Source organism: Pogona vitticeps, chromosome 2 (assembly GCF_051106095.1).
Source record: "Pogona vitticeps strain Pit_001003342236 chromosome 2, PviZW2.1, whole genome shotgun sequence".
Classification (NCBI taxonomy): domain Eukaryota; kingdom Metazoa; phylum Chordata; class Lepidosauria; order Squamata; family Agamidae; genus Pogona; species Pogona vitticeps.
The window spans coordinates 47,575,278-47,599,653 of NC_135784.1; the positions used below are offsets into that span (position 1 = coordinate 47,575,278).

General features: G+C 40.3%; 1 protein-coding gene across 8 annotated transcripts in view; it reads left to right on the forward strand.

Annotated features, from left to right (window-relative positions):
- The window catches only part of PPP4R2 (protein phosphatase 4 regulatory subunit 2), a 38,729-nt gene extending 19,485 nt beyond the window's left edge, over positions 1 to 19,244 (forward strand). For all 8 annotated transcript variants that reach the window (XM_072989440.2, XM_020791047.3, XM_072989438.2 and 5 more), the window contains 7 exons: positions 1,542 to 1,712; positions 4,741 to 4,834; positions 6,079 to 6,116; positions 9,585 to 9,659; positions 13,796 to 13,939; positions 14,500 to 14,777; positions 17,015 to 19,244. In XM_072989440.2, the coding sequence (XP_072845541.1) occupies positions 1,542 to 1,712; positions 4,741 to 4,834; positions 6,079 to 6,116; positions 9,585 to 9,659; positions 13,796 to 13,939; positions 14,500 to 14,777; positions 17,015 to 17,328 (1,114 nt within the window). In that variant the 3' untranslated portion in view covers positions 17,329 to 19,244. The remainder of the gene's footprint in view (positions 1 to 1,541; positions 1,713 to 4,740; positions 4,835 to 6,078; positions 6,117 to 9,584; positions 9,660 to 13,795; positions 13,940 to 14,499; positions 14,778 to 17,014) is intronic.
- Positions 19,245 to 24,376: the final 5,132 nt, after the last annotated feature.

Genomic DNA, 24,376 nt, shown 5'->3' on the forward strand with positions numbered 1-24,376 from the left:
AAAATGGTGGCGCTATGGAGGAACTTCGCTGAACGGTGAGTTTGGGCCCCATAGGAACGCATTAAATGAAGTTTAATGCGTTCCTATGGCTTTTTCCGTTCCGTTTAGCGATCTTTCCTCATAGCGACGATTAATCCGGAATGGATTAATGTCGCTATGCGGGGCACCACTGTACTATGATGCTATATACACATGGCCAAATAATTTCACGTTTCTGGGACACCTCTGATTTCTTGTCTTTTTATGTGTGCATACTTGAAAAAATAGTTTAGATTTGAACAGAGTCAAAAGCCAGTGTAGTGTTGTGTGATTGTACGAGTGAGAGACCTAGGTTCAGGTCCCCACTCAGCCATTGAAATTCACTGAGAGGTGGCAACCGTGAACTGCTCTTTAAACATCTGCACCTGGAAATTCCTCCTTGGTTTGCTGTAAGTTAGAAATGACTTGGTAGCACACAGCAAAAGAACATAGTGATGTGTAAAGAGGAATTCTTCAACACATTATCCTTGTTTATAAGAGAAAATATTTTCTGATGACATGGTTATTGGACCTGGCATGATTATTGGATGGTATCTTGGTATGTTACACTTCAGAGGCAGTAGCAATGCGATTTGGGCTGTTCCAGACAAAGCAGACAGAATTTTTGTGACATGATCCTACAAACCTTTTGTAAATCCCAAAAGGATGGATTTTGGGCTGTGCTGCTGGGACACGAGAGGACAAAGTGGTTAGGAAAAAGACTGGGGAAAAGTTAAAGTTCTCTCCATAGGTGATGATCTGCAAAGCTTGAGTTCTTTTTTAAAAAGTTGTTTCTTACGTGAACTAAGACTGATTTTTCAGTGGTTGAGAAATGCTGATCCCACGTTCCACATATCTTTGCTTTGACAGTAAGGCCAGTTATGGTAGTCAACAGACCCAGTTGCAGTCCCCAAAGCAAGTTCCCTCATCACCAGGGAGCAGCCTCTCTGTTCTCTTGCTGCTCTGAGTTCAAATAATGACTTTATTCCATGCAACATGTCTAATTCCCAGGGTACTGTATCTGATGCCAGCCAAGCTCAGAAAGGATTTGTAGGACAGAATTGAAAGAACCGAAGTGCCTTTGCCTTATGTCTTGTCTTTTTCTGTCTTACTACAATTTTTGCAGGTCCCAACTGAGGTATTTCTGCACAGCAGTCTTATTTTTTCCTAGCTTTCATCTGGCATTAATCTGCTTTAGTTATCTTACTGAAGTGATTTTTATTTATTGTTATTCTTAGTTTTTCATCTTGGTCCAAGACTTTCCATTGGGAGGGGGACTTCATGACAGAATGTAAACTGTTTAGTTTCCCTGTTTTGCATTTTGTATTAAATTTTTGTATTTTGACTGTGGGGCATAACACAAAATACATGGCATAAAAGGTTTGATCAATGTTATGTCTTGCTTGCCTGCAGGTTGTTTTAAAACCAACTCTGCTATGCGTGCTTTATTGCTTTAATGTAAATATGCTTAGCATGTGGTTTTTCATGTGCTGTTAAGGAAGCTGTATGTGTTTCTTTTTTAGGATTCAGTGGTCGCAGTTCAAAGGCTATTTTATTTTCAAATTGGAGAAAGTGATGGATGACTTCAGAACTTCTGCTCCTGAGCCAAGAGACCCCCCTAACCCAAATGTTGAGTATATTCCCTTTGAGGAGATGAAAGAACGTATTCTGAAAATAGTCACTGGCTTTAATGGGTATGCAATCTAACATCAAGCTCAAGTTGTTGTTTGGACTGCATGATTTATTAGTCTTACCTTCATATTGTAGCAATTTTCTGCCATATGTGCAGCAGAATGAATCATTGCTATAAATGTTTGTTGGCAAAGTCAGTGTATTGTAATAAACTTTCTGAAGTGTCCTTGTATGAAAACACTTGCTTACATTCTCTCTGCTTTATTTAAAGAGGGACTGCTTCTCTTTAAAGGTTGCACCTTCATATTTGCATGGCAATTTTTGATACTTTACCAGGGGAATAAGTTCCAGTTGAATATATAGTGAGAGCAAAATATTTATTAAAGTAACTATTTTCTGATTGCTGCTGTAGTTCAAAATATGCATATTTGTATGGAAATAGTTATACTTAATCTTAAATTTGGCAGAAATTAAAATCTGCATATTCATACACAGTGGGCTGGTTTAGACACAGTGCTGATTCTGTCTTCACTATGATTAAGAGGTCAGGAGCCAGCCTCCACATTGCATCTTTTAGTAGGGATATGGACAGTGAAAACTTTAAATTCTGTTTCATGTTGGGTTCTTTTACAGTTTACTTCTTTTGTTTTCATGAACTGACCCTTTCATTTAACATGGAAGAGACTGCCTCTAATAGATTATTTTGTTTAGTCCCCCACCCCCTTTCATATTTTCTGGTGCTAGTCCAAACAAGCCTAAGCAACCTGTAAAAATTAACCCAGAAAACAGTGACAGGGCATCAGAAAATCAGTCTGCTTTTAATGCTGGAAGCAATACAACCAACAGCCACTGTCAGAAACAAAACAAATTAGTTTCCTGAGATCCCAGCAAAATGTACACTTTGAACAGAAAACAGTAAACGAACCAAATAATATATTTTAAAAAATCAGTCAAGTGGGGAAAGCACCCACCCACCCACAAGGAGAAGAAATAGCCAACTAAAACACACACAGAGAATCTCCCTGCCAAAAGCAAAGCAAGTGAAGACAAAAAATACAATCAAGGCCTCCAGCCAAAACTACTATAATGCTGGAAAATTTCTTTTTCCCCCACCACTTGCCTTCTCTTCCTTTCTTTGAATCCATCACAGCAGCTGTCAAGCTGCAAAAAATAATCCAAGAAAAGAAACTACCAAAGAGGGGGAAACCTTCTCAAATAAACGGAAAGGGGAGAGATTTTTTTTAAAAAAAAATCTTGAGGCACACTGGCATAGGCAGGTGGCAACAACAAAAACAATCCAAAGAAATGGAAATGAAGCCCCCACAAAAATCAAGGGAAAGAAGGATAGCTCTAAGATAGAGACACAGGTAGACAACCAGGCAAGTAGTCTAGGAGCTCAAAAAGAGGGGAAGTGGCTCATAATTGGTAATTCAGTGTACAGGGACACAAACATTTTCATCTACCATCTGAAGCTGATTGATTTGCTATGACACATTAGATCAGGGGTGTCCAACCTTTCACCTTCCGTGGGCCACATTAGAAGATGAAAATTTGGTTTGGGCCGCGCATAAATTTGGTTTGGGCCGCATGGGGGGCAGCCCTAGCCATCCTCCACAGCCCTGCTCCAAGCGCGCTTACAGGCAGCTGCGATCTCAGACAGCAGAGGCTGCCAGCTTCAACTCCGGAGGCTTTATGGGGCCAGGAGGGGTCCACCTATTGACGGGGATGGCACAATGCAGTCACACAGCTCCCCTCCCACTCCTTCCTTCCCTCTCCCCCCCTACCGTTGTGACGTGCCCCAGCCGCATTCCGGCTGCAAGCGCTAGCAGTGTAACTTGAAACTTTGGAATTTCTTTAAAAATAAAAAATTGCACTGGGTTGCATTATGAGCCAACCTGGGCCGCATGCGGCCCTTGGGCCGCAGGTTGGACAAGCCTGTATTAGATGGTCCTTGATTACCTTATTCACTTAGGTGAACTTGCTCTAGGTAGTTCATTACTTGTGGCAGCTGAACCCACTATGCTTCTTAGTCTAGTACTTTCCAATTTTATAAATTGTACATTAATGTTGAATTCTTCAAATACCCTGTAATTTTGAGTATATAAAGACACTATCATTATAAAAATTAAATAAAAATAGAACCGTTCAGCCGTCTGATTCAGGAAACCCAGAAAATAACATGTTGCTATACATTCTGATCAAGTTTCAAATTTTTTAAGCTGGATTAATTATTTACTATTTGGCTAATAAAAATATGTGTTTTATCACATGCCATAATGTTTAAACTCTTAAATCCATGAGTGTTGGCTGTCTTGTCACAGTATATAAAATAGTGGAAAGAAACATTGTTTTTAAAAGTATTTTTAAAATCTTGAAATCCTCAAGCTTTAATCAGTTGGGGAGTAAAATTAATCAGTTGGGGAGTAAAATTCTATAAAGTATAATTTAGAAGAATGATAAAATTCGGAGCGTTTGGAATTTTATTTGTGTAGCTAACCTTATACCTCTTTACTGTAGTTGCAACACATTACATATTTAGCTTTTCTTCTGCCATTAGGGAGTAGCCGGCAGAAAGGCTCCCTTAGCTCATCCTTACATGCTGATTTGAAGAATCTCTTAACCTCTGATGCAGAGCATAGAAATTGTAGGGGAAAGGGAAGAATCATTCTAGTACGTTAATATTTTCAACAGTTTTGGTGAAGAAATTGCCTGTGAGGGAAGCCATTGAGGAACATACATATTATGTAATGCAAGGAGTCAGCAGTTAATTTCTCTGATCAAACAAATCATTATCTGTACATGATAACTGTGATTATCAGAACTCTTTTGGATATCCTTCAGCATCCCTGGGGCATTGTGAAGTAAATGCATTGTCTTTAAGTGATTTTTGTGGTGCTATAGCTCCATCTACTGCTCATTTAGTCTATTATGTTTTTAGATATATTAAAAAGAGAGGTGTTCTATTTATGTGCACTTATAGTAACCATGCAGATAATTACAAATCAGTGTATAAAATGATCAGGGCTATTGCTTCTCTACAGTCCAATATCCATTCAAAACAAAATTTAATTTCTCTGCATTTTGTTTCAGTATCCCTTTTACTATTCAGCGACTCTGTGAGCTGCTGACAGATCCAAGAAGGAATTACACAGGAACAGACAAATTTCTTAGAGGAGTAGAAAAGGTAATTGGTTATCTCATCTTGAATTGTTGGCCAGTTAATACTGTAGTTCTATTCTTACCAAATGTATGTACATCTGTTGCAGCAATTTTAGCAGTTATTCAGAGAGTTCAAAATGACTTGCATTCAGTGGTTTGTTACATGATTAACTCTTCTCACTTACAGTTACTTCTCACTTCTCTCCAGACAATTCCTGACGTCCTCTTCTTTTTCTTTCCTGTCATCTGTTCCCTTCTTCTGTAAATGTTCCTATGTTTCTATTATATATTTATTGCCTATTTTATGTTGTTAGCCACCTAGAGTGGTCTTAACCGACCAGATAGGCGGGATATAAATAAAATAAATAAACAAATAAATACAAAGCAAAATAGAAAGGTAACATGTTTTGTAGTATGACCATGTTGAAGATTCAGCTCTCCGGCAACAGGTATTGAAAGTGTAGTGGAGAAGAAACTGGGTCTCCATGTGAATTGACAGCAGTTCATATGGTTTTGCAAGGCTGGAGGCTGTGGCTTCCATGTAACTGTATATATAAACTGGGTTTATGTTTTCTTGCTTAAAGGTTGGAATCCTTTTGAGCAAGTTATGCCATACAACTCTGGTGACATCATCAGCTGCAGCAGTTTCAGGGGAATTAAAGGTTTCCCATCTTCTTGCCAGATTCTAGGGATCCCTAGGGATACCCTTCATTCTAGGGACCCTTTGAGACCCATGGAACAGGGTAGGTAATTTTGCAGCTTGATATCAAGCTGGAAAATTGCCATCCCCAGCTTCCTGGGACAAAGGCTGTCTCTCCTCACCAGGAGAGAATGGTGGCCTGCAGATGATACAATCAATCAATCAATCAGTCAGTCAATAAATTGGGAGCGAGTTATCCCTAGAAGCTAGTGAGGGGAATTGGAAGCTTTTAAGTTCCCCCAAATGGCCATGACAATGCCTCAGTTTATGATGTCACTGATTACAGTATACCTTGTGCCTACTGGATTGAAGCGACTGAACCACATGAGACGTACATTCCACTTTTTGCATAACATAGGTAGTACAAGTGTAGCTTATTATATGTGATAGAAACTTCACTGTTAACTACAAGGGCTATTCTCTTCATCTTTTGACAAAGCTGCTGTGGTGCCACAGAATGTTTTTAAAAATGTTACACTTGGAATGAGCAATGAGTGCTCATCCAGAAGATGTACATTGCAGTTCCAATTGTTTCTCAACATATGTTCTGTTCTTTCTTTGTCTTGCAGAACGTCATGGTTGTCAGTTGTGTATATCCATCTTCAGAGTGAGTGCAACCTTTGTTTTTCTTTTTATGAGACTATTCTACCTATTTTTAGTTGGCGGTGTCTGTAATGTTAGTAGCAGCATCTCTATCTGAAGGTGTGTCTTGTGTTTTAAAGGCATGAGCTATTATTGCATTGCTCGTTAGAGCTTCTAGCAGTGCTCTTCTGATATGTAAAGAGCAGTATGATATATAGCCAACTGGACAAACAAGTATAATGGACTGTCTTAAGTACGTTCAGAATTATTAACTTTAGGGAATACCTTCTGATGGGACATAAGATCAGCTTTGGAATGATTAAGATGAGGCACAATCAAGTAGCTCTGCAGTCCTGAGTCACAGGATCCAGCTAATGGGTGGCCTGCAGAGTAGCTGACTCTTGGCAGGGTGATGATCCTCCCTACTGAGATCCTGAATGAAGTAGCAAGGTGCAGATGGTGAGAGGCAGCGGAATAGCATATGGCTTTGTTGCCAGGAAAGGGCTGCATTCATTTAGGAGGGGAATAGAAAATAAGATGAAATAACCTGTATGCTTGTTCCGGCAGCCTGATATTGTCACCTGAATATCTTTCCATTTTACTCCTGTATCTAAAACTATTCTGGCCCTTTAATCCTTAAAGTGGGTGGTGCTGGTGGAAATGGAAAAGGGATAAGTTTCTCAGTCAGTAGGTGTGTGTCACTTTATTTAATGCTTGAGATTAACTGCAAACTGCAAAGCTGAGTGAAATGCTGAATTGAATTGACAGAACCACATATGGATGAGAGCCAAGATACTGCTTTAAAAGAGAGCAATCCAGTTGTATATAAGCTAGGTGGAAGATTTGAAAAATAGGCCTTGGATCTCTTGGGGAGGGTGGGTGGCGAAATGCACATTAGAATGAGTCCAGCTGTGTACATTGGTGAAGACTGTAAATGATACCAAAGTGAAAATATAAGAATATTCAAGGGAATCCAGAGAAATGGAATGTTCTTGAACAATTCATGAAACAAGAACAGAACAAGAAATTTATAGAAGTTCAATTTAATCATCTGAAAAATATCCCTTGGAATTAAAATCCCTAAATATGTTAATACCTCTGAACACTGACATAATTGCCATTTTTATACAGTGCCAGTTCTTTATTATTACCTACTGGCATTAACTCTGATTTTGCCCAATTAATTGTATATCTTGAGATTTTACAAAAAATCTCAATTATTTTCATTAATTCTGGTTTACTAATACATAATAAATCATCGGCATATAAAGCTAACTTAAATTCAGCTTGCTCATGGACAAAGCCGTGTATTGTTCTATTCTGTCCAATGCCACATGCTAGTGATTCCAAGCATATATCAAATAAAAAGGGAGATGGGGCAACCCTGTCTTGTACCCCTCTGCAAATAAAAAGATTCAGAGATGTCAATTTACCCTTACTTGTGACTTAGAACAAATACATAAGATTTTAACCCATTTTATAAATTCTTGTGGAAATCCAAACTTTCCTAAGATTGCTAATGTAAGTTGAGATAATTTATCAAGTGCTTTTTCAGCATCCAAGGAAACAAGTGCAGTTGGGTCCAATCTTTTAAGGGCTACCAAATTTGTTACTAATTAGAAATGATTTGCTCCCTGTCTATGCTGAATTAATCCCACTTGGATCTGGATGTATTACAGTTTAAATTACAGCCTGGACTCTATTTAGCCAAAACTGCAGATAATATTTTAGCACCTATCTTCATTAAGGAGATTGGCCTGTAATTTCCACAATTTGTATGGTCTTTATCAGGTTTAGGTGTAACAGATATATATGCATCATACATAGAAGTTGGCAAACTATCCATTTCAAGGGCTTTTTGATACACACAGGAGCCAAAAAATCTACATATGTTTTGTACTATTCTATAGGAAAACCATCTGCCCCTGGTGTTTTTCCATCTTTCATTTTCAGAATAATCCTTTTAATCTCTTCTATTTCTAATTGTATTTAAAGAGTCTCTTTCCCTTCTGTATTTAGCTGTGGAAGAACCACTTGTGAAAAAAAATTCAATTTCATCACCTCCAGGGTGTATTTTATATATAATTTAGTATTTCTGGAATTCTAAGTTTATTTCTCTAGATGTTTTGTATAATATATTTTGATCCCCTTTTATCAAGGGAACATAATTCCGATTTTTTTGTTGCTTTAATTGAGATACCAAAATTTTACCTGCTTTCTCCACACTTTAGTTACTCTCTTGATGATGATGTAGGACAGTGGTAGTTATATAGATGGGAAAGCCGGACCGGGGGGAGGGAGAGAGAAAAAAATTGGGGGGAAACAGTTCCCACACCCATTTTTTTCCAAAGTGTTTTTTTGTGTCCCCCCCCAAAAGGAGTGTGGAATATGTTCTTTTGCAATGATAAAATAATATGCCCATTATGTGATATTCAAACTACAGTATATAACATGAAGATCTTAATGAAAGAGATCTGAGACTTTATGTATTTAAATTCTCTCTAGAGATGTTAAATTTCTGGAAATTTCAATTTTTTTTTCCAGAAAAATAAAGCGAGGGGAGGGGAGTTTTTTCCCTGGGAAAAAATGTACCGTATTTTTTGCTCCATAAGAGGCACCTCTCCATAAGACGCACCAAATTTTCAGGTGAAGAAAACGGGAAAAAATAATCTGGGAATTTCGCTCCATAAGACGCACACACTTTTTCCCCAGTGTTTTTTTGGGAAAGAAAGTGCGCCTTATGGAGCGAAAAATATGGTAAATTGTCAGAAATTTTACAGCTTTACCCACGGGACAAATGGCACTTCTTAAAGAGATTAACTGATTGTTGAAGTCCTTGACAGTTTTGACATACATGTATTCTTTGTGCCAGGGAAAGCATCTTGAGGGTGGACTTCTTGCTTATAGGAGACTCCTGCCAGCAGAAGAAAACAAAGACCTGATGCACTTGTTCCACCACCACCACCCCCCCCCCAAAAAAACCTGCTTTAGAGTTCTGGGAAGCCTGAATTAAAAAAGGGAACAGATGAAAATTGCTTTCCCCTTCTGAAAGTGGGATTCTCTCTCAGTTCTAGAGAACAATGGTGCCCCATTTGGAAGGCAGCACATGTCCAAGTCGTATTAGCTCTAAGCATAATCCGAGACGTTCTTGAAGTATTGTCAATTAAATTTATACTAGACTGTCTTGTGAGAAGTACTTTCTAGGTTCAACTAATCTCAGAGCAGAGAAAGTGTGGTGATGGGGTATGAAGAGATGCAGCTGAGACTATAGGAGTGATGGCAGGCAAAAATCAGTGTTGGTATTGATAAATGAGCAGTTTGGTTTCAACATTACTAAAATAGAGTTTGATTTGAGACAGATAAGGATACTACAAGTGTGTTAAGTTGAAGGTTAAATCATCCTTTATAAAATTCTGAAAGTCTGGGATTTACATTTTCAAATAAAATAAAAATAAACAATGCAGAGATCTTACAACATTTTCATTTTTTGTAGGAAAAATAATTCCAATAGTTTAAACAGGATGAATGGTGTAATGTTTCCTGGAAACTCACCAGGCTATTCTGAGAGGTAAGAGAATAGGTTCTAAGTGGGTAACTGTTCTTGAAAATATAAAATGATAGTTTTAGAATTTGCCTCTGCAAACCTTTTAACAATTGGTGTTTATGAAAAGGTAACCTTTCTGAAGGATCATCAGATAATATTGATTGCAAGGGCTCTGTGCATCCCATGTTGCAAATGAACCTTCACTAATGTGAATGATTTTTAAGACCTACAGTGGAGTCTTGCCCTACGAATGGCCCGACTTACGGACTTTTCAACGTATGTACAGCTCCAGCTGCAAAATTTTGGATCGACTTGCGGCCAGAGCTTCGACGTACGGACGAAAAAAGCCAGGGAAAAAGGGTGGGAAAATCAAACCGTTGGTGGCAAAGAGACTGCTTCTTTAGCTCTTTCGCCCCAACGGTTTGGAAAAGGGAGAAAGCCGGGCGGTGGGGGAGAAAGGCAGGAGCTAATCTGGCCTTTCTCCCCCACTGGGCAGCTTCTCCGCTGTTGAAATCACCATCGGGCGCAGCGCTTTGGGAGAAGCCTCACGGTGGTGGAGAAAGACTGGATCGTCTCCTGCCGTTCTTCCCCGCCACCCGGCTTCTCCCAGAGGGCTGCCTTGATGGTGGTTTCAGAAGCAGAGAAGCTTTCCGGTGGGGGAGAAGGGGCTGGAACGGATTAATGGGTTTTCAATGCATTCCTATGGGGAATGCATTTTCAATTTACGGACACCATTCCAATATAGATTAAGTCTGTAGGTCGAGACTCCACTGTATGTGAAATAGATTATCTACTGGGTGTTTTTAAGAGTCATTTAAAGACTTGACTGTTTAGGCAGGTCTTCCCTCCAGTCAAAACTTGATTCTTTTTTTCTCTTTAGTTTTCCTTTTCCTCCATCTTGAACTTCTAATTTGTTGATATTTTAAATTTAACATTTTGTACGAAAATTGAATTAAACAGCATATGCAGTTAGACCAATCCAGTAGAAGGGGAAAAGTTCAGAATAATAAACGAAAATTACGACAAACTAAAGATTTTTATTTAATATTTTGTTCAATGTTCTAAATTTCCTGTAACATTTCTATTTTTTACAGACTTACTATATTTTTAGCTACAGTCCTACATTTACTATGTAAAGTTTCCATTAAATACCTATCTGTGGTTTATTTCTTAGTAAGCCTGCTTTTGATTCCACCAGATTCTTTTTGCTTACTTAAGTGAAGTTAGTCCATACAGTTAAGTGTCAATTTGCAGTAGTGCTTTGTTCAAAATCGTATCAAATACAACAGTCTCCTTGTAAAAATAAATCTTTTAAAAACAAGCCAGCAAAATAGAGTCCTGGGATCTAGCAGAAGGCTGACATGGAAAGTGTGACTATCAAATTTAAGACTTTCATGTTCTTCGTGGCCTCTGTGAATGTACACAAATGGGTTAGACTGTACCTGTGCAGGCTCCTCGGAATCTTCTAGAGCTTAAAAACATGTGATTAGTAGGATGTTTCCCCATGGCGTGCATGCTCTGCCTGCCCATAATACCTCAGTTCCTTCTTGCTACCACTGAGATCGGACTCTTTTGCGACATCTAGAGCTGTTTTGAATTGTTATCTATTTCACGGTTTTCTGATTCTGGTCTTGCTTCCTGACTACTGTTGGTGCTTCTGGTGTACTTTGATCTTTGGACTGGCTTTGTTTACGATTACAATTGTCGGATTAGGATTGACTACCTTTTTGTGATTTCTGGATTATTGACCTTTGGACTGATTACCATTTCTGATTTGGCTTACAGACTTTATCATGATTTTCGTCTTCTAATCTGTTTCGACTTTTAACTTGGACTGGCAATTGTTGACGTTTTCCCATGAGTTTTTCTCTCCCCCCCCCTTCTCTTCCTGCCAATTTGTATGGCCTCATCAGGTCCCTTTAAGAGCTATATGTCCTGCTAATAAAATCCCCTTCACGGACGGCCACAAGAACTGCTTACAGTGGGGTCTTGACTTAAGAATGGCCCGAGTTAAGAACATTTTGACTTAAGAACCACTCTCATAGGAAAATATTGACTTGACTTACATACTTAGATTTGAGTTACGAACTGAAAAAAACCCACGTGGGTGGCAGGGAAAGTGCAAAATTTGAACTTTCAGTTAACTGTTGGCCAGTGAAAAGGGTGCCTGTCTGCTTCCTCACTCCTCCCAGCGTTTAGAGAGTGGATTGGGAGAAAGTCTTCAGACTGCCTGGTACTGTACTGCCTGGACTGTATTTTCCCTGCCTTCCCTGAACCTTTCTTGACCTAAGAAAAAAAGAAACAAAATATTCCCCTCTAGTGGTCGAAGGCGGAATAGCAGCTTCCCATTAGTTTCTATGGATGGAAAAGAGCAGATGTGGATCAAATGGTTTTCAATGCATTCCTATGGGAAATGCAGATTTGACCTGAGAACTTTTTGACTTGAGAACCGCCTTCCAATATGGATTAAGTTCTCAAGTCAAGACCCCACTGTATTTTGTTTAGGAAGAGGCACCAGACTCACTCCTGTCCGGAGTGTAAGAAGTTGACCGCTTACAGCGGCTCCATTCAACTTGTGGCAGACATCTTTATCACCCTCGAGCCCGGCAGACACGGAGCCTACCTTGACTCCTGCTCCTCCTACTCCTCATTCTGAGCCTGCTGTTTCATTGGCTCCGGCCACCCCTTCTCTGCGGGCTTCTTCAAAAGTGCCTAAACCAAAAAAGTCTTCGACATTGATGTTGAGCTCGATACCAAAATCGCCCATGGTAAAGGATCGTAAGAAAAAAAAGAGGTGGTTAAGCAGAAGAAGCCTAAACAATCTGCTAAATCTACTCATCTTTGGGAGCTCCCTCCAGTTCGAATTTCTCTTATGTCACCGGTATTCGAGAAATCGTCCAGAGAGTTACCAGACTCTCTTTCTGAAGCGAGAGATTCTGTACCTCCACCACAGGCTCAGGCTTCAGTATTGATAGTGAGCCTATCTCCCACTCCGCTGTTGTTTCTTATCAGCCTTTGGGTTCAGAAGCTTCCCGCTTATTTTCACACCCAACTTTAAAGATGTTCCTGAGAGGTTTGCGTAACATTTGCCCACCTGTCCAGCCTCCACTCCCTCAATGGTCTCTCCAGGTCGTTTTACGACCAAGCCCACCATTCAAGCCCATGGCTTCTGCTCATTTTAAACTTCTGTCAATTAAGATTTTGTTTCTCGTGGCTATTATTTCTGTATGGAGAGCCAATGAGTTGGCCCTTTGGGCTGATGCCCCTTATATACAGTTTCACCCAGACGAAGTTGTCATATCCTGATGTGCCTTTTCTCCCTGAAGTGATTTCGACTTTCCATGTTAATTAACCTCTGATTCTGCCGACGTTGTTTCCTAATACTACTTCTGATGTTGAGCGCATACTCCATTCCTTGGATGTTTGTCGTCCCTTGGCTTTTTACATTTCCAGAACTAAGGCGTTCGATACTTCTCCTAAACTATTTGTCTGGTTCCATGGCCCACGAAAAGGCACTCTGGCCTTTCCACAATTTCCATGTGGTTTCTGCTATCACCTTGGCCTATGATCTGGCTGGCAAGGTCAACCAGAGGCGTTGAAGGCACATTCCACAAGAAGCTATGGCTACTTTGACTGCCTGGTCATGTGGCATTGAAGTCCCTGACACATGGTCTACACCATCCACCTTTGTGATGCATTACCGTCTGGACGTCAGGGCCAAAAAGTAAGCAAGTTTTGGAAGGGCTGTGCTGACTTGAGTGTTGACGTGACGTCCCTCTTTCCGCTAAGTGAGCTTGCTAGTCACCCATTTGTGTGCATTCACAGAGGCCACGAAGAAGAGGTTACTTACCTGTAGCCAAGGTTCTTCGAGTGGTCCTCTGTGAATCCACACATCCCGCCATCCTCCCCTATGTTCGTCACTTGGTGTCTTGAGCTTGGTTACAATTAGACCCTTGACAGCGGCGGACATTTCAGAACTGAGGTATTACAGGTGGGCAGAGCATGTGCACCACGGGGAAACGTCCTACTAATCACATGTTTTTAAGCTCTAGAAGATTTCGAGGAGTCCTGCGCAGGCGCAGTATAATCCATTTGTGTGGATTCACATAGGACCACTCAAAGAACTATGGTTACAGTTAAGTAACCTCTCTTTTTTACAGATCCAATATAAATGGTCCTGGAACTCCCCGACCAGTAAATCGACCAAAAGTTTCTTTGTCACCTCCTATGACAACAAATGGTTTACCAGATAGCCCAGAAAACAAGGATTCAGCTCTCCCACAAGCAGAAGAGAAAATCAACAGGTTTGTAAGAAAAATAAACATATAGCTAGATTTCTTTAGTGGGTTTTTTGTTTCACATAGACAGTTTTTATCATGTTTTATTCACTTTCTCTAGGATAAACTCCAGGCTTTTTTTTCCTGCGAAGAAATATGGGGAACTTGTGTGAAATATTTCTGTTCTGCTGAGAAAATAGAGTATATGCTGATGCTCATTATTTCTTGCAGGCATGGGCTATCCCTTTCTTTGAGTAGATAAACCTGTTCTGTAAATAATTGGCACATCAGGGTACTGGATTACTATCTATGAATAACCTACTCCAAACAGATCTATTTGTTACCATTAGCATCCATGTGTCTGCAAGATGAAGCTTGAAGGTAGAGAGGAAATTTGTAGTATGTTAACTGATGACATAATAAAATCCATTACTAAGAACCACATTTCTGAGTTAGTTGTAAATAGTGGTCTAGTAATCTCGTCAGTGATGGCTTCATTCATCTGTGTTTGAAAATAAAACTCAGTTTTTGAACAAAAATAATGTGAAATGTGAGGTATTATATCTGCATACATTTTTATCTTCCAGTGACTCACCAGCATCTGAGCTGGAAAGAGTTCAAAGCAGCCCTGTAAAAAATAAACACCCTGAAGAAGATCCAGCAGAAGTTGAGGGGCGTGAGGTAAAAAGACTTAAATTTGATAAAGAGAAGGAAGTTGAGGAGACCTCCAGTCTGAACAGTTCCAGCGAAGTTTGTTCAGCAATGGTAGAAGAGACTGAGACAACTTCGACATCTCAGAATAAAGAAAAAGAAACCATTGGTGAAAGGCAGCGTTGTAAAGAAGACGATGATGAAGAGGAGGAAGGTATTTTGCTGATTTATTATCATTTTTTTCCTGGTTCTGTGCTTTGTCTTGGGGCTTGGAAATAAAATGTTAATTTAAACAGGTTAATGTCAAATTAGTCATTTTTTCTAGACAGACTGCCCAAAATGCTATCTGTGTAGCATAAATGTAATGCTATGTGTAGTGCGGTGAGGATAGTGCTTTAAAGGAAATGTTAAGAGCAAAGTTATTTATTGATATGTTCTTTGTAGAGAACTTAAATTTTTGCACACTCTGCCCCCATATAGGAAACTTCCATATACAGTGGTGCCTCGCATAGCGAGGTTAATCCGTTCCGGATTAACCATCGCTATGAAAAACATCGCTCAACGGAACAAAAAAACCCATTAAACGCATTAAACTTGGTTTAATGCATTCCAACGGGCCCTAAACTTACTGTTGAGCGAAGCTTCTCCATAGGGGCGGCCATTTTTGCGTCCTCGCAAAGCGAGGGCATGGCGGGAAAAGTTGCGGCAGCCATTTTGGAACCGCCGATCAGCTGTTCTCCCCGCTTCGTTGTGCGAAAATCGCTAAGCGAATCGCTTAGCGATCGTCGCACAGCGAAAAACGCCATAGGGGCCATCGCTGAGCGAACGCTCCAGCGATGGCCCGGACCCCCTCGCTATGCGAATTCATCGCTCAACGGAGCGATCGCTAAGCGAGGCACCACTGTACCTTTAATAAAAGAATCACTTTAGAAGTAATTTTTTTAACTGAAATGTTAAGTATTTCAGGACTACAACTATCAGAAGCAAAAAAGTTGTATAGCTAAACCTTCTAGAACCTACAGCCCAATCTTGGGATTGCCCAATTGTTTCCATTTGGAATGACTGTCTCCGGGAGTATGTTTGTTAAGAAACTAGTTACAGTGGTGCCTCGCATAGCGAGGTTAATCTGTTCTGGATTAACCCTCACTATATGAAAACATTTCTGAACGGATCAGGAAAACCCATTGGAAGGCATTAAACATCGTTTAATGCGTTCCAGATGGGCCAAAAACTCACCGTTCAGTGATGTTTTCCTATGGCCGGCAGCCATTTTCGCGCCCTCCCCTCGCTTACCGAAGGTGCGAAAATGCTGCGCGCGGCTATTTCGGGGCTTCTGGCGGCCATTTTGGAGCCGCCGAACAGCTGATCCGTGGGTCGCAAAGTGAAGGTCGGTAAGCAAAACGCTTACCGACCTTCGCTATGCGAGTTTCGCCCATTGGGGCCATCGCTTTGCGATCGTAGTTGCGATCGAAAAAACCCTCGCTATGCGGATTCGTCGTTCTACGGTGCACTCGTTAAGCGAGGCACCACTGTACTGTGATCTCAAACAACCATGCAGAAAACTAATGCAACATACCGTGTTCCCCTGATAATAAGACAGGGTCTTATGTTAATTTTTGCTCAAAAGATCGTATAAGGGCTTGTTTTCAGGGGATATTTAATTTTTTTTCATGTACAACCTACATTTATTCAGATATAGTCATGTCATCTTCTGGTTGCTGTACAATGGTGGAGGGTGGAGTTTCAACTGGGGCTTATTTTTGGGGTAGAGCTTTTTTTTACAAATATCCTGAAAAATCATACTAGGGCTTATTTTCAGGTTAGGTCTTATTTTCGGCAAACAGGGTATCTGTGGAGAAAAATGTATGAAGATGAGTGGAATATAATGTTGATTGTGTGCATTGTTATACACAACTTAATACAGTGGTGCTGGATTATTAGTGTCCATGTCTACTGCAAGTGGTGTTCAGTGCTGAATCTCATTATTTGAGTGAAATCCAAAACTACAGAAAAATAACATTCATGTCGTCACTCAGATTGGGAGGTGTAACTGTGTTCTCTAAACCAGAGTTGGGGATTCATGTCTCTATATGGAGGTGCAAACATGAATTAACCTGTGATTGGTCTGCACTGACTTTTCCTGTCCCATTCTTAAAGCCAGTAAGAAAGAAGGCTTATGTAGAGGTGCTATATCTATGCTGGATCTCGAGTGTTTTTGTGTACTATTAAATGATAACTATGTAACAGAGGAATTGCATGGCTACAGAGGTGAATTGGATCTTCGTTGTACTACCCAGAGAGCAATATTCTTTCATGCTTTTAGCCAAATTTCTGTTTGATTTGGGGAAAAATGGTAGGAATCGTGTATCCCTATTTATAGTTACTACTGTAGTCTTTCTTGTTCTTCTTTTAAGAAGCTACATCTAACATTATATTGTAATTTTATTCCAGAATCTCTCATGACACCGCGAGAAAGTATTCCAGAAATAAAAAATCAGGATAAAGACAGTGCATCTTTAACCATGAAAGAAGATGTTTCAGAAGAGAATCATCAGATGGAGGAATCTGACCAGACGGAAGTAGAGAAAGACTTGGCTTCTGAAGACAGTAAAAACAGTGGATCTGTCAGTAGCAGAGCTGACTGTAGTAACGCAGAAGAATTGGGCTCTTACACCAGTGAAACTCCTGAAACTGCATCAGAGACCCCAATGGAAAACAGCGATGAAGCCACGGAAGCTCCAGAAGAACCTATGGAACAAGACTAATAATTTAAATATATTTAGAGGCAGTATTTTCCATAAGGCTCTGGTTTTACACTGTATAAATAATTTTATGTAATAAAAGTTGGACCTTTAGTTTTACAAGAGAAGCAGGCTGTAAATGGAACTTCTCAGTGCGTTAAATCCTGAAGGCATTGTATTTGTTACTGTGAAATATCAACACCTTTGGGTCCTGCTTACCGCTGAAATTTCTGTATGGTCAAATCAGTGGTCTGTGTATAGTTTTTTTAATTTAGAATTAAAGTTTTTAAACTGGAAGGTAATTATAATTTTGACAACTTTTTGGAGATTGCCACACTTAATTATTTTTCTCACTTTATTTCCCCTGAATGCCATAGCAGGTTTTTGTGATTTTGTTGTTGTTGTTACAGTTTCAACATTACCATGTGAATTACAGGATTTCTTTAGTTTCCAGGTTTTCATTTTACTGCATTGTGGGTTTCAAATGCTGCATATTTGACACACATTACTTGACAACATGCTAATTTGAAGAAGATCTCTGCTTGCCGTCTTAAATTGTCTACATTTTCCCCTATGGATGCTGAGTTCATTTACATGAGGCAACATTTTCACCTTTAAATCAACCAAATAAAATTTGGCCCACCTGATAACCTGTAGATCCAAATATTATTGAAAGTACCAGGTTAAATACATTCCAAGAGATCTGTTCTAACAAAATACTTTTATACATTTTTGAGGTGCCTGTATGAAAAGTTATTCCTGAGGAAAAGTGTTTTTGAACAGACTTAAAAACAACAGCTTCAGCTCTTTTCGTTTTAAATAGGGGAATGTTTGCAGACTTGATGAAATGGTTTCTCTCAACAAAGGCTGTTTCTGGCCTTCGATAATTGTTCAGACAAGGGTGATAAGACTGGTATGAGGTGCTGCAGCATTGCATGCCTTACTTTATGCACCTGAGTTGAATGGCAAGTTAGCAGTTGTAGCTGTGCATAGAAACTACCATATTTGTACATCATTTTGAAATGGATTAAATATTTTTCAACATGCTACTTTGACAGCCAGTGTTAAATGCTTTCTTTTCCAAAACCAGTTCAGAGCACAACTACTGCTTTAAATTCTCCACATTATATTTTTCAGAAATCAACGTGAAGACGTCAAGATGCAACTTCCCTGTCACATTTACTGGCTGCCAAATTTGTACCTGTTTCTTCAACTGTACCTTTTTGATATTTAGAATTTTTAAATTTCTGTAAAGTAGATTTTTGTAGATTGTAAAGAGTGCTCACTGCCATTGTGAAACGGTATATAATTGTATAATTTGTGTGTAAACTGGATGCTTGGGCTTTCAATACAGTATTCATATAAAGCAATAAATATTAATGTTATAAAATATTTGAGTACATTTGAATCAAAATACAATAGAAATCCCTCTTTTTAGAGGCTGATGTTGCACACCCTGGAGTACAAAAATAACCAAAATGCATGCTAACAATTCTTGTACTGCATGGTGTGCTTCATTTTGGAAAAGGGTGGGCATTGCATTGAACTTGTATTCCAGAATAATTTGGCTGAGTTTGCATATCTATGAGGTGGTAATAAAATTTGCTGTCTATCAGGTTCAGAGCAGAGGAGGAGATGCATATGAAAAGTCCTACTGTTCTATGTAGAGATGATAAAAACAGTTATGTTCAAATTATGTTCCCCTTTGCAGCTGTAGGAAGGTTGAATCAGTAGAGAAAGTGTGAAAGGAAGCATTAAAACCAAAACAGAAATGAGAACTATTTCCAAAAATGTATGGCTATAACATTCCCTCCACCCCTTACTTTTGTTTTTCTTTCAGGGATATTTTGCCAACAAGAACAAATTTTAAGTTTAGCAATTTCTGAAATTTTCTTTAGAATATTTGTGAAAATATTGTTAATAAACCTATTCTTTATGCATCTGTGATATTTGGACATGTTTATTTTAGAAAAATGCAATGATATTTCATATTTCTTGTGACCAGTAGATTTATGAATGATTATGTGAATTTATTTAGGCAATAGCTACAGGAGCTTGAAATATGGACTCTTGGTAGTGCTTTCCTTTGTCTACTCAGACACCAGTCCTATCGAATCCACTGGGCATTACTTAATAGGTATAGGATTGCTGCCGAAGTAAAGTGTTAGGAGTATTACAGGTACACAGTCATTTTGATGGTGCTGAGTGAACTAATTTCAGATAAGGGGCTGATGCCTATTTGGCAGTTATTAGAGTTGCCAAAAGGGGTTTGTGGGCAAGTGTAATTACTCAGGGAACTTTCGGATGTTGTCATGGTTAGCTACTTTTTCTGTTGGGAGCAACGAAAATTGTGTTGCTGCAGCTTACTTTTAGGATAGCGGTTGCAGACATAGATTTCCACTTCGCAGGGAATCCCCATTCTCTTTTGGCAGAAAAGTAACCCTTGGCCCACAGAGTGCCACATGCCCTGGCACACTTCCTCCTCTGAGAGCTGGCACAAGCAGGGCTTTGAATATTGGCCACTTGCAAAGGCGACACCATTATTTAAACAGCCAATTCCATTCAAAGAGATGGGAGCTGCTTCCAAGCAAATGTGTTTAGTATCTGGAACATAAAGTCCTCTCCTAATTGCAGTGTTTACTGCTGGGAGATAACTGTGTTCTGTGCTACTTAAAATAAATCTAATCGCAGTGTGTACTCTGGAAGGCAGCCAAGCTGCAAAGGCAATTGCCCTCTACTAACACATGGATTCAATGGCTTTTTTTCAGCTAGAGATGGCCATCTAATATGCCTCAAGGTATACATAATTCATAGATAAAATAAAATGCTGAAATTTTCATCCAAAGACTTCTTTCTGAAGTCACAATTAGGAATGAATGGGAAAAGATTAGTCATGTGTGATATTTGTGACTGCCATCTTGTGTATGAATACTGGAGATGGTTTGAGAATACAAATAAGTTCAGATTTTGTAGTGGTAGCCTGTATTCTTTCTAACCTATCCCCTGTTCATATGTTTTAACTGCACACCTTGCTTTCTTGAGTTTTTGCTTATGCTAGAACAGGATTTTGTCCTTTGATGGGAACCACATCCCATGATTAGTTCTTATTTTTAAGGTGATACTATATACAGTGGTGCCTCGCTTAACGATGTTAATTGGTTCCATAAAAAAAATCGTTATGTGAAAACATTGTTAAGTGAAACACCATTTCCCATAGGAATGCATTGAAAACCGGTTAATCCGTTCCAATTGGAACAAATTAATGCTTGCAATCTTTAGCCCACCTCCTGAAACCTATGCAAACTTAATTTGGTGTTGTTCTGAGTCATCGTTAATTTTTGGTGATTTTTTTCCTCTCTCATTGAAAAGCATTGGACCGTCCGTCCAATGCTTTTTAATGAGAGAGAAAAAAAATCACCAAAAATTGACGAAGACTCAGAACAACACCAAATTAAGTTTGCATAGGTTTCAGGAGGTGGGCTAACCACTACTAGTAGGCATCCTTCAGTCTCGAAAGACTATGGTATCGTGCTCTGTATGGAGGACTTGGAACAGCGTCTAGTGTGGCTGAGGAGGCCAATTCGAGAGTGACAATCCCTTCCACACTGGAGACAAATCCAATCTGTCCCCTGTCCAGCTCCCTGGTTTTGCTTCCTTTGTGACTTCCTCTTTGCCTCAGCCTGCTGGACAAGGGTCTCTTCAAATTGGGAGAGGCCGTGATGTACTGCCTGCCTCCAGGCTGAACGTTCAGATGTCAGAGTTTCCCATCTGTTGAGGTCTATTCCTAAGGCCTTCAGATCCCGCTTGCAGATGTCCTTGTATCGCAGCTGTGGTCTCCCTCTGGGGCGATTTCCCTGCACTAATTCTCCATATAGGAGATCCTTTGGAATCCGACCATCAGCCATTCTCACAACGTGCCCAAGCCAGCGTAGACGTCGCTTTTTCAGTAATGTATGCATGCTGAAAATTCCAGCTCGTTCTAGGACTACTCTATTTGGAACTCTGTCCTGCCAGGTGATACCAAAAATCCGTCGTAGGCAACGCATATGGAAGGTGTTCAGCTTCCTCTCCTGCCGGGCACAAAGGGTCCAGGACTCGCTGCAGTACAGGAGTGTGCTCAGGACACAGGCTCTATAGACCTGGATCTTGGTATGTGTTGTCAGTTTCTTATTGAGCCATACTCTCTTTGTGAGTCTAGAGAACATGGTGGCTGCTTTCCCAATGCGTTTATCCAGCTCGACATCTAGAGAGAGGGTGTCAGAGATGGTTGAGCCAAGGTACACAAAGTCATGAACAACCTCCAATTCTTGTGTGGAGATGGTAATAGAGGGAGGTGAGTCCACACCCTGGCCCATGACTTGTGTTTTCTTCAGGCTGATTGTTAGTCCAAAGTCTTGGCAGGCCTTGCTGAAACGGTTCATGAGTTGTTGGAGGTCTTCAGCAGAGTGGGCAACAATGGCTGCATCGTCTGCAAAGAGGAAGTCCCTCATGCATTTCAGTTGGACTTTGGTCTTCGCTCTCAATCTAGAGAGATTAAAGAGCTTTCCATCTGATCTAGTCCGGAGATAGACACCTTCTGTTGCAGTTCCAAAGGCATGCTTCAGCATGACAGCAAAAAAGATCCCAAGAACCACTGCAAGCATTTAAAACAGGCTTCAAACAGTTTAAGACACTTTTACAGGAGCGAAAATGGAGATCGGAAAGAGCTTTAAAAGCGAAACGGAGATCAAAGAGCCCTTTCCGATCTCCCTTTTCGCTCCTGTAAAAGTGTCTTAAACTGTTTGAAGCTTGTTTTAAATGCTTGCAATCGTTAGCCCACCTCCTGAAACCTATGCAAACTTAATTTGGTGTTCTGAGTCGTTAATTTTTGGTGATTTTTTAAATTCTCCATTGAAAGCCTTTGAATGGTCGGTTCAAAGGCTTTCAATGGAGAAAACAAAAAAATCACCAAAAATTAACGACGACTCAGAACAACACCAAATTAAGGTTGCATAGGGACCTTCCACCCACCTTCCACTGTTGCCACGGGCTCCACACTCCCTATTGATCCGGAGCTCGCAGTGTGCGAGCTACTCTTCGGCCTTGCAGTGAGGGTTGTCCTCCCGCCTCTTGCCAGGAGTGGCTCGCAGACCACGAGCTCCACATCGATAGGAAGGGAATACGGAGCCTGCAGCAACAACAGAAGGTGAGTGGATAATCCGGCCCCTGGACCCTTGTTATGTCCACCTGTGTGGGGCTATTCATATACAAATACTCCCATCTCTAATCTCAACCTTTTTTATCTCATGGGTTCATATCACTATAATGTCAGTCCACAAAGCCTCATTTTTTTCGGAGAGGGCAATGTGTTGTGTAGGATGTTTGCAGACAGAGATTAGGAGAAACACTGAATATTGAAAGCAACAGTTGTCATGATCTACATATGCAGGAGGATAACTCATAGCAAGTACAGTTGATAGAAGATGGCATATCAGCCATGAAGGGAGACAATTTTTAATAATTGATATGAAACTTCTATCTGCTCTGGATTACTTCTATGCTCCAGTAGTGGTAGATGTACCACTGGTTGAGAGCCACTGATATCATTTATTTCTTGGTTCTTCTATACACAAAGGTTGCATAAACACTCCTCGAGCACAATGTCTAGCTCTTGACACATCTCTTCCCCCATGCTATCTGAACTAGTAGATCTAACAACAAATTGTTGCAGAAAATCAGCCAACTAGCATATCTCTGCTAGACATTTTTCCGGACTTCCAATCAAGCCAAGGAGCTCGAGGGAAGTCTCCATTGATTAAGAACAAGGTCCATAAGGTCTAGGAGTTGGTTTCTTTAACAGAACTTTGTACGCTAGCCCATCTAGCTGCTCTTGTTGGGGCCTTTTACTCGGTGGGGTCAGAGAGAAAGGGCAAACTCCAGGGGCTGGACAAAAATCCTTTTATTCAGGGCATTGTCTAATGTGTTTTGGCCAACAAATGGTCTCACTTCAACCATAATAATAGGGGAGCAACAGTCCACAGTACCATTATAGCCTCCTTAACGAGAGGCCTGTCTATACCAAGTGCAAGCAAAGAACACTTGCATTTGGTTTATTTTGGAAGTTAACTTGCGAAACATTTTCCTGCATAGTTCTTGAAGTGTCCCCTTGGGAAAGACAGTTGTCTGAAACACACTGAGAAATCTCATTCACCTCATGGAGTTTATTCCTCTTGTCCCCCCCTCCCCACTTATGGTGTTGTGTTCTAGGTTTTTAATTCAGGTTGGTGCCTCCTTTTGGAGTTCTCAGAGCTTGCAAGTTCTAGAGGCACTGGATTTCACCAGGGATGCAGGAAGGGTGACTGAGCATTCCTTCCTCACTTCCAAGATGTGCTGGCTAATCTTAGGAGGGATTTATATATACTGTTTTTAATGTGAATAGCCTGAGTAGAAGCATGCAGACTAACAGTGGAGACAGTTTAATTGTCACAACCTGTTCCTTCTCTTGTACACCAAATCAGCTTATATCACTTTGTTGTTGCTTAGTCGTTACGTTATGTCCGACTCTTTGTGGTCCCATGGACCACAGCACACCAGGCCCTCCTGTCTTCCACTGCCTCCCGGAGTTTGGTCAAAGTCATGTTAGTAGCTTCGATGACACTGTCCAACCATCTCATCCTCTGTTGTCCCCTTCTCCTTTTGCCTTCACATTTTCCCAACATCAGGGTCTTTTCCAAAGAGTCTTCTCATGAGATGGCCAAAGTACTGGAGACTCCGCTTCAAGATTTGTTCTCCCAGTGAGCACTCAGGGTTGATTTCCTTCAAAATGGATTGGTTTGTTCTCTTTGCAGTCCAGGGGACTCTCAAGAGTCTCCTCCAGCACCACAATTCAAAAGCATCAATTCTTTGGTGGTCAGCCTTCTTTATGGTCCAGCTCTCACTTCCATACATCGCTACTGGAAAAACCATAGCTTTCACTATGTGAACCTTTGTCGGCAAGGTGATGACTCTGCTTTTTAAGATGCTGTCTAGGTTTGTCACTGCTTTCCTCCCAAGAAGCAGGCATCTTTTAATTTCGTGGCTGCTGTCCCCATCT